The 13,584-nt window shown below is 46.7% G+C and overlaps 1 protein-coding gene across 4 annotated transcripts in view; it reads left to right on the top strand.

Moving 5' to 3' along the window:
* Positions 1 to 13,584, top strand: part of LOC139542996 (rho GTPase-activating protein 39-like) — a 151,969-nt gene that overhangs the window by 103,195 nt on the left and 35,190 nt on the right. For 3 of the 4 annotated variants that reach the window (XM_071349051.1, XM_071349052.1, XM_071349053.1), the window contains one exon: positions 7,080 to 8,472. In XM_071349051.1, coding sequence (XP_071205152.1) covers positions 7,080 to 8,472 — 1,393 coding nt within the window. Of the gene's footprint in view, positions 1 to 2,453; positions 2,766 to 7,079; positions 8,473 to 13,584 lie in introns of those variants that run through there. The other variant, XM_071349054.1, reaches the window with a different exon arrangement.

Genomic DNA, 13,584 nt, shown 5'->3' with positions numbered 1-13,584 from the left:
ATTAGTAAAAATGTGATCGATACATGTGGATGATCTTGTTCCTGTAGCGTTTGTAAACACCCTGGTAGGTTGATTAATAACCTGAACCAGATTACAGGCACTGGTTACAGTAAGAAGCTTCCTGTTGAGCAGACAGTTTGATGAAAACCAGTCAATGTTCAGGTCCACAAGAAAGTAGACCATTCTGTTTACACCACATATCAAGCATTTTACACACAGTATTTAGATACTGTTAGCACTTGGTGGCCTATAGCAACACCCCAAAATAATAGGCTTTAGACGAGGCAGGTGAACCTGCAACCACAACACTTGACATGAGATATTCTCTAAGCAGTACAGGGATATGGCTCTGAATATACAATGAGTATAGAAAACATTACAAACATCTGCTCTTTCCATGACATAGATTGACCAGGTGAAAGCTTGGAGACAATTGAGACATGGATTGTGTACGTGTGTCATTCAGAGGGTGAATGGGCGAGACAAAGATTGAAGTGCCTTTGAACGGGGTACGGTAATAGGTGACAGGTGGTTGGGGAAAGGGGCACAGGTTTGTTTCAAGAACCGCAACTCACAGAACCGCAATTCACCCCCTTGGCATTTTTCCTATTTTGTTGCATTACAACCTGTAATTTAAATTGATTTTTATTTGAATTTCATGTAACGAACATACACAAAATAGTCCTATTTGGTGAAGTGAAATGAAAAAAATTACTTGCTTCAAAGAATTATACAAAATAAAAAACGGAAAAGTGGTGCGTGCATACGTATTCACCCCCATCGCTATGAAGCCCCTAAATAAGATCTGGTGCAACCAATTACCTTCAGAAGTCACATAATTAGTTAGATTGCACACAGGTGGACTTTATTTAAGTGTCACATGATCTGTCACATGATCTCAGTATATATACACCTGTTCTGAAAGGCCCCAGAGTCTGCAACACCACTAAGCAAGGGGCACCACCAAACAAGCAACACTATGAAGACCAAGGAGCTCTCCAAACAGAAGTACAGATCAGGGTTGGGTTATAAAAAAATATCCAAAACGTTGAACATCCCACGGAGCACCATTAAATTCTTTATTAAAAAATTGAAAGAATATGGCACCACAACAAACCTGCCAAGAGAGGGCCGCCCACCAAAATCAGAGAGGCAACAAAGAGACCAAAGATAACCCTGAAGGAGCTGCAAAGCTTCACAGCGGAGATTGGAGTATCTGTCCATAGGACCACTTTAAGCTGTACACTCCACAGAGTTGGGCTTTAAGGAAGAGTGGCCAGAAAAAAATAAACAAACATGTTTGGTGTTTGCCAAAAGGCATGTGGGAGACTCCCCAAACATATGGAAGAAGGTACTCTGGTCAGATGAGACTAAAATTGAGATTTTTGGCCATCAAGGAAATGCTATGTCTGGCGCAAACCCAACACCTCGCATCACCCCGAGAACTCCATCCCCACAGTGAAGCATGGTGGTGGCAGCATCATGCTGTGGGGATGGTTTTCATCAGCAGGGACTGGGAAACTGGTCAGAATTGAAGGAATGATGGATGGCGCTAAATACAGGGAAAATCTTGAGGGAAACCTGTTTCAGTCTTCCAGAGATTTGAGACTGGGAACGAGGTTCACCTTCTAGCAGGACAATGATCCTAAGCATACTGCTAAAGCAAAACTCGAGTGGTTTAAGGGGAAACATTTAAATGTCTTGGAACGGCCTAGTCAAAGCCCAAACCTCAAACCAATTGAGAATCTGTGGCATGACTTAAAGATTGCTGTACACCAGCGGAACCCATCCAACCTGAAGGAGCTGGAGCAGTTTTGCCTTGAAGAATGGGCAAAAATCCCAGTGGCTAGATATGCCAAGCTTATAGAGACATACTCCAAGAGACTTGCAGCTGTAATTGCTGCAAAAGGTGGCTCTACAAAGTATTGACTTTGAGGGGGTGAATAGTTATGCACGCTCAAGTTTTCAGTTTTTTTGTCTTATTTCTTGTTTGTTTCACAAGAAAAAATATTTTGCATCTTCAAAGTGGTAGGCATGTTGTGTAAATCAAATTATACAAACCCCAAAAAAATCTATTTTAATTCAAGGTTGTAAGGCAACAAAATAGGAAAAATGCTACGGGGGGTGAATACTTTCGCATGCCACTGTACCAACATGGGGGAGGCCCCATAAGCATTCCTGTCTCTTCTATAGATGTTATATCCTTGTATTGCTACTGCTGTATCATCAAAGGAATTATCTAAGTAGTCTCAGAAATGGCTAATATATTAATGTTATCTGATGTTAGCAAGTTATTGATTTCATTAACCTTATTTCTAAGGCTACATATATTAATATGGGCTACTCACATGCTGAGATTCTATCAGAGAGGAGAGAGGCTGAGCTGGAACATTCCAGCTACTGTAACACTAGGGAAGGAGAAGGGCTATAGCACCGGCCCCCGCCTTTCTTTCCTCCTCTCTCTCTCCCCTTTGTTTTTTTTGCTCCCCTCTCAGTAACTCCACAGTTAAATTCAGATGCTGGTGGCAGGCTACAATTAAGAGTATCTGTAAAGAGCTCTGGAGTCTTGACTCTTTTGTGTGTTTTCACTGAAGACACTCACAGCGGTACACAAGACATCCATCATCCTTCTGAGACACGCTGGCACAGGTTGTTTGTTTTCTTTTGGTTTTGAAGAGGAGGGGGTGTAGCAGCGTTCACACGGGGACTGAAGAGACCCCCGCCGTTACAACGCTGTCCCGCGCCAACACAGGGACACAGGGGGGGTAAGTTACCTTCTGATCTTTTTTAGGGGACAAAGACCACCCTCCACCCCCCCATTACGCGTCTTTACTCAGGCAATGCTGAGTGTAAGTGCTTTGACCTAAATGAGCATGATATGCTGATAAGCTATATGGTGTTGTCCTCTACTAAGCAGAGGTTATATGGTGTTGTTCTCTACTTAGCAGAGCCTGTATGGTGTTGTCCTGTACTTATCAGAGCCTGTATGGTGTTGTCTTTTACTTAGCAGAGGCTATATGGTGTTGTCCTCTACTTATCAGAGGCTATATGGTGTTGTCTTCTACTTATCAGAGCCTGTATGGTGTTGTCCTCTACTTAGCAGAGCCTGTATGATGTTGTTCTCTACTTAGCAGAGCCTGTATGGTGTTGTCCTGTACTTAGCAGAGGCTATGTGGTGTTGTCCTGTACTTAGCAGAGGCTATATGGTGTTGTCCTCTACTTAGCAGAGCCTGTATGGTGTTGTCTTTTACTTAGCAGAGGCTATATGGTGTTGTCCTCTACTTATCAGAGGCTATATGGTGTTGTCTTCTACTTATCAGAGCCTGTATGGTGTTGTCCTCTACTTAGCAGAGCCTGTATGATGTTGTTCTCTACTTAGCAGAGCCTGTATGGTGTTGTCCTGTACTTAGCAGAGGCTATGTGGTGTTGTCCTGTACTTAGCAGAGGCTATATGGTGTTGTCCTCTACTTAGCAGAGCCTGTATGGTGTTGTCTTCTACTTAGCAGAGCCTGTATGGTGTTGTCCTGTACTTAGCAGAGGCTATATGGTGTTGTCCTGTACTTAGCAGAGGCTATATGGTGTTGTCTTCTACTTATCAGAGCCAGTATGTTGTTGTTCTCTACTTAGCAGAGCCTGTATGATGTTGTTCTCTACTTAGCAGAGGCTATATGGTGTTGTCCTGTACTTAGCAGAGGCTATATGGTGTTGTCTTCTACTTATCAGAGCCTGTATGGTGTTGTCTACTTATCAGAAGCTATATGGCATTGTTCTAAAAGTGAGAACATGTTTACTGATGGGGGTAACAACTATAGTTAGTTAGTAACTATAGTAACTATAGTCTGAACAGTATTTTGAAGGAAAGGGTCTGGTGTGAGGGGAGTTGAGAGTTGAGTGCTGGTTAGATTAGCTAGTCGGGGAGATGATCAGGTTGCTTGTGGAGTGTGTAGGGCTGTAAGCTGGATCTGGGGTCTGAGGGAGGGTGAGTAGGCTGCACCACTGAAGGAGCAGAACACCCAGGGCATTGATGCAGGATTAGGGCCTGACATTCCACTGTGAGGGAACATGGGAGGAAACACAGCCATGAGCGTGGTTGGGGTGATGGGTGTGTGTGTGTGTGTGTGTGTGTGTGTGTGTGTGTGTGTGTGTGTGTGTGTGTGTGTGTGTGTGTGTGTGTGTGTGTGTGTGTGTGTGTGTGTGTGTGTGTGTGTGTGTGTGTGTGTGTGTGTGTGTGTACAGTTGAAGTCGGAAGTTTACATACACTTAGGTTGGAGTCATTAAAACTAGTTTTTCAACCACTTAAACTATAGTTTTGGCAAGTCGGTTAGGACATCTACTTTGTGCATGACACAAGTAATTTTTCCAACAATTGTTTACAGACAGATTATTCACTGTATCACAATTCCAGTGGGTCAGAAGTTTATATACACTAAGTTAACTGTGCCTTTAAACCGCTTGGAAAATTCCAGAAAATGATGTCATGGCTTTAGAAGCTTCTGATAGGCTAAGTGACATCATTTGAGTGAATTGAAGGTGTACCTGTGGATGTATTTCAAGGCCTACCTTCAAACTCAGTGCCTCTTTGCTTGACATCATGGGAAAATCAAAAGAAATCAGGCAAGACCTCAGAAAAAAAAATTGTAGACCTCCACAAGTCTGGTTCATCCTTGGAAGCAATTTCCAAACGCAAGTATAAACACCATGGGACCACGCAGCCGTCATACCGCTCAGGAAGGAGACGCGTTCTGTCTTCAAGAGATGAACGCACTTTGGTGCGAAAAGTGCAAATCAATCCCAGAACAACAACAAAGGACCTTGTGAAGATGCTGGAGGAAACAGGTACAAAAGTATCTATATTCACAGTAAAACGAGACCTATATCAACATAACCTGAAAGGCCGCTCAGCAAGGAAGAAGCCACTGCTCCAAAAACCACCAAAAAAAAGCAAGACTACGGTTTGCAACTCCACATGGGGACAAAGATCGTACTTTTTGGAGAAATGTCCTCTGGTCTGATGAAACAAAAATAGAACTGTTTGGCCATAATGACCATCGTTATGTTTGGAGGGAAAAGGGGGATGCTAGCAAGCCGAAGAACACCATTCCAACCGTGAAGCACGGGGGTGGCAGCATCATGTTGTGGGGGTGCTTTGCTGCAGGAGGGACTGGTGCACTTCAAAAATAGATGGCATCATGAGGATGGAAAATTATGTGGATATATTGAAGCAACATCTCAAGACATCAGTAAGGAAATTAAAGTTTGGTCGCAAATGGGTCTTCCAAATGGACAATGACCCCAAGCATACTTCCAAAGTTGTGGCAAAATGGCTTAAGGACAACAAAGTCAAGGTATTGGAGTGGCCATCACAAAGCCCTGACCTCAATCCCATAGAAAATGTGTTGGCAGAACTGAAAAAGCATGTGTGAGCAAGGAGGCCTACAAACCTGACTCAGTTACACCAGCTCTGTCAGGAGGAATAGGCCAAAATTCACCCAACTTATTGTGGGAAGCTTGTGGAAGGCTACCTGACACTTTTGACCCAAGTTAAACAATTTAAAGGCAATGCTACCAAATACTAATTGAGTGTATGTAAACTTCTGACCCACTGGGAATGTGATGAAAGAAATAAAATCTGAAATAAATCATTCTCTCTACTATTATTCTGACATTTCACATTCTTAAAATAAAGTGGTCATTCTAACTGACCTAAGACAGGGATATTTTACTACGATTAAATGTCAGGAATTGTGAAAAACTGAGTTTAAATGTATTTGGCTAAGGTGTATGTAAACCTCCGACTTCAAATGTGTGTGTAAGTGTGTGTGTGTGTCTGTGTGTGTGTGTGTGTGTGTGTGTGTGTGTGTGTGTGTGTGTGTGTGTGTGTGTGTGTGTGTGTGTGTGTGTGTGCGTGCGTGCGTGCGTGCGTGCGTGCGTGCGTGCGTGCGTGCGTGCGTGTGGAGCTGTACTTTTGACAGCTTCACTTGGCAGACTGTAACGTTGGAACAAAGTGGAACAAACCTTTCCTGTTGTGTTTCTCCTACAAACATGACCGTAAGGTTCTGGAAAATGAGTGTGTTTGTGTGGGTGTGTGTGTGGGTACTTCTGTTTGATAAGCTGAGTAAGGGTTTTGTTGAGAAAAGTGTTTCCATTGTTTCATTGTGACAGTCTCTTTTAGTAATATTAATAGCTAGTAAGATTCATTTAGTTTCCATGCCCTGATTATGTACTCACACGATGGCCATATTTGTTGGGAACTTAACCAGCACAATCTCACAGTCTGTTGTAACCAACAGTCTCATATCTGTCTCACAGTCACACTGCGTCAAATCAGATCCATCTCAACTTGTGTTGTAACCTACAGTCTTATATCTGCCTCCCAGTTGTAACCTCTCCAGTCTCATATCTGTCTCACAGTTGTAACCTACAGTCTCATATCTGTCTCACAGTTGTAACCTACAGTCTCATATCTGTCTCACAGTTGTAACCTACAGTCTCATATCTGTCTCACAGTTGTAACCTACAGTCTCATACCTGCCTCCCATACACTCTCATAGTCTCACAAAATGAGATAAACACAGGTAACAAGTGGTTTGTCCTTCATAAAGACCTTGGTTGCCAATACTGTCAGACCTAGAGACCTATCTCTCTCTCTGAACCGTGGAAGGTCAGAGGGTTTAAAGCTTGAAACTCAGGGGAATGTGCAGGTGGTATTCCGGCCAGGTCTGGCATCCCAGTCACAGGATTCTTTCTTCTCAGTTGCATATGAGCAAGTTGGCTTTGAACAGTCATATGTCTTGTTTACCCACCAAACAAGTCTAAGCCATTGTTTATAGTGCTGTGTGCATGTGGACATATCATACATTTTTGATCCCACATTTTTGGTGTCTTTGAGTGTGTTCTATGTACAGCAGGGAAGTCAGTCCTTTGGGTAAGAATGTGGGTACACAGACCGGTGAGCCACTGCAGCCCCTTAAAGAGTTCAGATGTTTTGTGGCCCCCACCCACCATCAAAGTTGCCCATCCCTGATGTATAAATATTTATTTTATTATTCATAAAAAAATCTTCCTCTCTTCTGTTCCAGGGACCCAGGTCAAAGATGGCAGCCAGCTCCGGGGTCGAAGGCAGCCATGTTAGTGAAGGTGAACAGTATTGGCAGGAACCAATCCGTGGTGCCCCCTAGCACCCAGCACCTCAACACTCTCAGCCCTGGGAGCCCTGCTGTGTACCAGGTCCATTCAGACAGATCCAGCCCCATATCCAGCCCTGCAGGCAAGATGGCTTCCCCTGTGGACCACAAACAAGCCTTCCACCTGAAGAAGGGAGACAACGGTAACTTCGGCCTGGTGATGCCCTCCACTGGCAGCCAGGTCTACCAGACTCCACAGAGGTGTCAGGCTGGCACCCCCCAGCCCTCCTCGCCCCATTACGGTGCCACTCCGCCCATCTATGATGAACCACCCATGGAGACACCTATCTATGATGAGCCCCCGATGGAGGTGGAGGTGGAGGGGGCCGCCCTCCTGAACAGGTCCTCCACCCCAACCACCAGCCTGCAGAGGGTCCGCCAACCCCAACCCCAGACCCAGACCCAGCCTCAGCAGCAACCCAAGCTGCTTCAATACCCAGCCTCTCATCTGGCCTCCAAACACAAGAGGAATCCCTCCGCCACAGAGTACAGCCCCGCTGGACGGGAGTGCATCAAACACATGGTCAACGTGGACCCTGCCACCTGCAAGCAGAGCCCCATATCCCATCCTATCCAGACAGAGCAGGCCCCTGCTCCAGACCCTGACCTGCCCCCCTCTCCATCCCCATGCCCAGTCGTGACCCAGCCCAGGCCTAAGGAGGTGAGCCTGGAGAAGAAGCAGTCGTGGCGTCTCCTGGAGACCAGCGTGAGGAAGAACATGGATCTCCGACACAGCCGGCAGAACAGTGTGGCCTCCCAGGAGTACCCAGCGCCGGCCGCCGTCATCTACCAGGACTCAGGCTACTCCACCGGGCCCTCGCCCAGCTTGAGGAGGAAGAACCGCCGGAGAGCCCTGGGAGGGGGGGCTGGGGGAACAGGGCAGGGCCGGCCAGGCTCAGTAGGCAGCAGTGGGGAGCTCAGTGCCCTGAATGAGAAGCTGATGGCAGAGATGCGGGTGGTGGTGAGTCGCTCTAACACCCTGCGTGGCAGCAAGGCCAGCCTGGACACTGAGATGTCTGACAGCTCTGTACCTCGGGCCCGTTCCCCCCTGGACTCCCCGAAGAAGTACAGGGGCCGCAGCGCCTCCCGAGAGGACATCAGCGCCAGTAACCGCTCTCTGTACCGGACCGGGAGCGGGAGTACCCATGGCGACGTACCCCTCTCTCCCCTGGCGTCAGAGGGCATGGTGCGTCAGAAACGGACCTATGAGAAGGTGGACACTCTGGAGAAGAGCATCATCAGCCAGAACAGCCTGTCCTCCTTGGAGCCCCACATGTCCCTCTCACAGGTACAGTTCAGTACCGCCTCTCAACACTGTGTACTCTATCCGGGTGTGAATGTTAGACTTGTCTTCGCTGTGTCTTAGCATTCAGACCTCTTTGTGTATACCCAGTAGAAAACAGGCCTGTTCCTCTGGCGTGTGTTATATATAGTTATGTGTTGATATGTTGACATGTGTCGGGTGGCTGCTGAGTTCCAGCACACTGGTTGAATCAACGTTGTTTCCTCGTCATTTAAATGAAATTACGTTGAACCAACGTGGACTAGACGTTGAATTGACGTGTGTACGCAGTGCGAGGGCCGATCCAGCCTGCTGTTCTGCTGGGTATAGAACAGAGTGTTGACATATGAAAGGGCGGTCTGTGTGAGGAAAGCCCTGTACTCTCATATGACTGGGCGTGGGCTAATTAGCCTCGTTAGGTGTATTACTGCAGGTCAGCTGGAATGTCTATCATCCATGCCCTGGGAATTCTCTCTCCATCTCTCGCTCACTCTGTCTCTACCAAAAATAAAGCTGTTGCCTTTCTCCTTGCTATCTTTATAAGCAGTTCTAGGGAACAGCAATTGTTCTATTTTCCTCCCGTGTTGTGTTGGAGATGTGGCAGTGTGTAGGCGATGCTGAGGGAAGGCATTGTGAGGTAGCAATCATCTCTGTCTCTCCCTGTCTTCTTTTCTCTGGGATTCACCTCCCTCTCGCTTCAGCCTTCAGGAGAAAAATTGGACTCTGTCGACATCCTGTCGTCGTAGGAACAATGCAGAAGAAAGCTGCTTGTTCTCAGTTTCCTGTTGCCAGTCTGTTCCATTCCAGGAAAAGGGCTTTGCTTCGGAGTTCCTTGAATCATATTGGAGTGTTTTCTAATCACATGTTTTATCTCTCATTTCCTGTAAAAAAAAACAACAACGTCACGTTAATGCAGTGTGTGTGTTGCCACCTGAGACAGCCCCAAGCCGCCTCCTCACCTTGCTTTAGAAATAGTGTATAGTGTGATTTGGGTTAGCCTAGTTGCTCGTTGTGGCTGATTACTTATAAAGTTAAAGTTGTTTTTGTCAAAGGCTTTATAAACTCAAACCGCATCCACCCCCACAACTAGGAGACCGGCTGCTCTGCAGGGACTCTGAACAGAACAACCTGCACATAAAAACTAAAAACACAGAGCAAGGACTCCACAGGCTACACGTTTGCGGTAGACAGGAAAAATAAACATGAAACACGCATGAGTTTTAATGGGGGCGAGCGCGCCACTCCCCCACGTGAGGTGTCGCTCAGCTTTCCAAATCCATAAGGTGGCTTAGTCACCTCCACCAAGAAAACACTGCATGCCTGGAGAAGATCTCCTGCAGAGAGAACGAGAAAACACTGCATGCCTGGAGAAGATCTCCTGCAGAGAGAACGAGAAAACACTGCATGCCTGGAGAAGATCTCCTGCAGAGAGAACGAGTAAAGACTGCATGCCTGGAGAAGATCTCCTGCAGAGAGAACGAGAAAACACTGCATGCCTGGAGAAGATCTCCTGCAGAGAGAACGAGAAAAGACTGCATGCCTGGAGAAGATCTCCTGCAGAGAGAACGAGAAAACACTGCATGCCTGGAGAAGATCTCCTGCAGAGAGAACGAGTGAGGAAAACACTGAGGAAGAGAGAGGTTCCATTCCGCTCTCAGCATCCATCTCAGGTGAGTCAGTGATCGATGTGCAAGGATGTGCAAGGATGTGCAAGGACTCTAAGTGCTTTGAGAGAACTGGATCATAGGATTCAGTGGGCGTGTCCGAATACCCATAAATAGTAGCCATTTGGGGTTTGCGTAAAAAAAAGTAACATTTTTAAATGCCAGGATGTTGTACTCATTTCACCTTTTCATGCTATTGAGGAAGATAAGCATCTTTCCAGACTTCCGTGTGTTTAACAACAGCTGATAATCAGCTGAGGGGACACGCTGTACAAACATGAACGAATAGCGGTAATCAACGCAATTGTGCATTAGGTGATGCGTTCTCAGTAGGATGAGCCTAGTATGTTGATATATTAGTTGCTTACTGCATTAGTTTTTACTAAACAGTACATTCTAAGTAGTATGTAGTACAATTAGTACACAGTATGTACTCTTTACTAAACAGTACATTCTAAATAGTATGTAGTACAATTAGTATACAGTATGTGTAAGTAAGTAGTAGGCATGCCAGATTTCAGACAGGCCACTATGTCAGTGAATCAGAGAGATGAAGAATGAGGTGGTAAACAGTATGGAGACAGGAACACTGAACACAGTACTGAACACAGTACTGAACACAACAGCATCTAGATCACCCTGCAGAAAGAAGTGGTGACTACCAAACTACATGCCCTACCTCCCTGCCTGCCTGCCTACCTGCCTGCCTGCCTGCCTGCCTGCCTACCTGCCTGCCTGCCTACCTGCCTGCCTGCCTGCCTGCCTACCTGCCTGCCTACCTGCCTACCTGCCTGCCTGCCTGCCTGCCTGCCTGCCTACCTGCCTGCCTACCTGCCTGCCTGCCTGCCTGCCTACCTGCCTGCCTACCTGCCTGCCTGCCTGCCTGCCTACCTACCTGCCTACCTACCTGCCTGCCTGCCTACCTGCCTGCCTACCTGCCTACCTGCCTGCATCCTCTTGACTACTGTAGATAGGAGGACCTCCACTGGAGTGGGAATGTGTGTGTGTGTGTGTGTGTGTGTGTGTGTGTGTGTGTGTGTGTGTGTGTGTGTGTGTGTGTGTGTGTGTGTGTGTGTGTGTGTGTGTGTGTGTGTGTGTGTGTGTGTGTGTGTGTGCCTGCGTGCGTGCGTGTGTGCCTGCGTGTGTGTGTGTGTGCCTGCGTGCGTGCGTTGGGCAGCTAATGGGCATCAGTTGGTATATGGCATGGCTTGTAGACAGGGACCTGATGGGACGGGACTGAAACAGGTTCCCATGCCAGGAGGCTTCTTAGTGGGATTTAGGTGTGTTTATGGTGAAGCATTCCTCACCAGATCAACCTAAATGAGCCGTTACAACAGACGCTTCAAAACGGAAACCCTCCCTGTTTAAAACACACACTCTTACTGTGGGACAGTTGCATAGTGGGGACATCATCTCCCAGGGTCTCTGTTCTACTGCTTGGTTGTCCATCTCAGTTGCTGCACTACTAGTGAGCAGAGCTGTTAAATGAAGGAGAGATTTCTCTATTTCTCTTTCACTCCTTTTCTCTGGCAGGGCTGGCAGGGCAGGGCTGGCAGGGCAGAGCAGGGCAGAGAGATTGTACCATGCAGTTCAGTGAACTGTATGCCAGATCAAATGAAATAGAGGACGAGTGACAGCGAGTGGGAAAGAAAACACAGATTTGATCCTGGCTGCAGTGTGTCATGTGTTGAGCTGGGCTTGGGGACTTACTAGGGAGAAGGTCCCGTTAACTGCCTCTGTTTGTCAGCTCATTGAAGCTGCGTATGTGAGACTTTTTCCCACACTAGCGCTTAGCGGAGGTCACACTAGATCCATCCACATCCATCCACTATCAAAGCTGGGCCCCTTTACTCAACTGGAGAATTCTCTAACCTCTGCTCTGAAACATACACTGGACTGGACTTTTCAATAAAACACACCCTCACTTTTTATACTGTCTGGACGAACTAAATAGAAGTGTTGGTCTCATTCCAGGACTATTTCCATTGTGTAAAGGGAAAAAGGATCTGTTTTTGGCAGTAGAAATAAGAACAATCCCTTTTCATTTTTTTGGAGGGGTGGGGTTTCAGACAATGGAGATTTGGGAGTGAGGATTGGGGAGAGGGGCTCCAGGCAGTCCTACTCCCCACCTGTATGTCTCCTGGGTGGGATGAACAGTGTAGTCCCAATCCAGTCAGGAACAGAGTAGTCCCAATCCAGTCAGGAACAGAGTAGTCCCAATCCAGTCAGGAACAGAGTAGTCCCAGTCTAGTCAGGAACAGAGTAGTCCCAGTCTAGTCAGGAACAGAGTAGTCCCAGTCTAGTCAGGAACAGAGTAGTCCCAGTCTAGTCAGGAACAGAGTAGTCCCAGTCCAGCCCTGCAACTATTACAAAGGCACCAGAGTGTTACATATAAAAACACTGTACTCTCTGGATCACTGGGTATAATGGGTTGGAATGGGATCCCTTACATTCTGGATGTACAGTACTTCTAAATTGTAGACTCTCCTTGGGGACTTTTACTGGGTATGAGTGTACTTAGTGTGTAGTAAATGTCCGATCAGAGGTTGAGTTACTGACTGTTATTGACAGCAAAAGCCATCTTGAATGGCCTCAAATCCTCAAAGCTGATATCAATTTTGTCTTGTGGATGTATGCGTGGTCCGTGGTGTGCATTTATCATGTACTCAAATGTGCTCCTATATGAAACGCCTACCTTGTGCAGATGAATACTCCAGTCACATGTTGAAATACATTGGGGCAGAGTCGTTTCACTGTTCATTGTCAGATCTGTAGGAGAGTACACTTGGCAGAAGCTGCCTATGCTCTGCAAGGAGACTGGGGCTGAGGCTGTGTGTGGGTTGAAATGGCCTGACTAAAATGTGGTTCAGGCCCACAGAAGCCATATCATTCACTGCAGTATATGAACACCCATGGAAATGACTCTCCCAAAGGCCTTCAGCAAAAATGCCTGTCTGAAATTGAAAAATGAAGGGGGTCCTAAATAACCAGACATCAGCAATTAGCAGGGTCTGTAATAGTGCTTCTTTTATCAAACCGTAATATAAAAACTAACACAATTAATCAGGATTTATTTGAACACACTTTGTGAGCAATGTGGCGTTAAAAGTCGGTATTTTTGTCGTAACTTTGCCATTCTCTCTTGTCTGTGAGAGCTGTCACTGTCGCTGGCTGGATATGTCTGTTTTGAAGGTACCCCAGCCTGCCATGCACCCCCCCAGCCTCCCCAAATGTGCCTGAGGTGGAGTATCTTGCCATGTTATCTGCAACCCAGCCTGTGAGAGAGCCCAGTCACACACACAGGACACTGTTAAACCCAATCACAGACTATCACACCACACACACTGACCAGGAAGAGATGGCACTGACAGCCTTCTTGAACACACACACACAGAGAGAGAGAGAGAGAGAGAGAGAGAGAGAGAGAGAGAGAGAGAGAGAGAGAGAGAGAGAG

This window comes from Salvelinus alpinus, chromosome 17, assembly GCF_045679555.1.
Source record: "Salvelinus alpinus chromosome 17, SLU_Salpinus.1, whole genome shotgun sequence".
NCBI lineage: Eukaryota > Metazoa > Chordata > Actinopteri > Salmoniformes > Salmonidae > Salvelinus > Salvelinus alpinus.
This window is presented reverse-complemented; position numbering and strand designations above follow the sequence as displayed.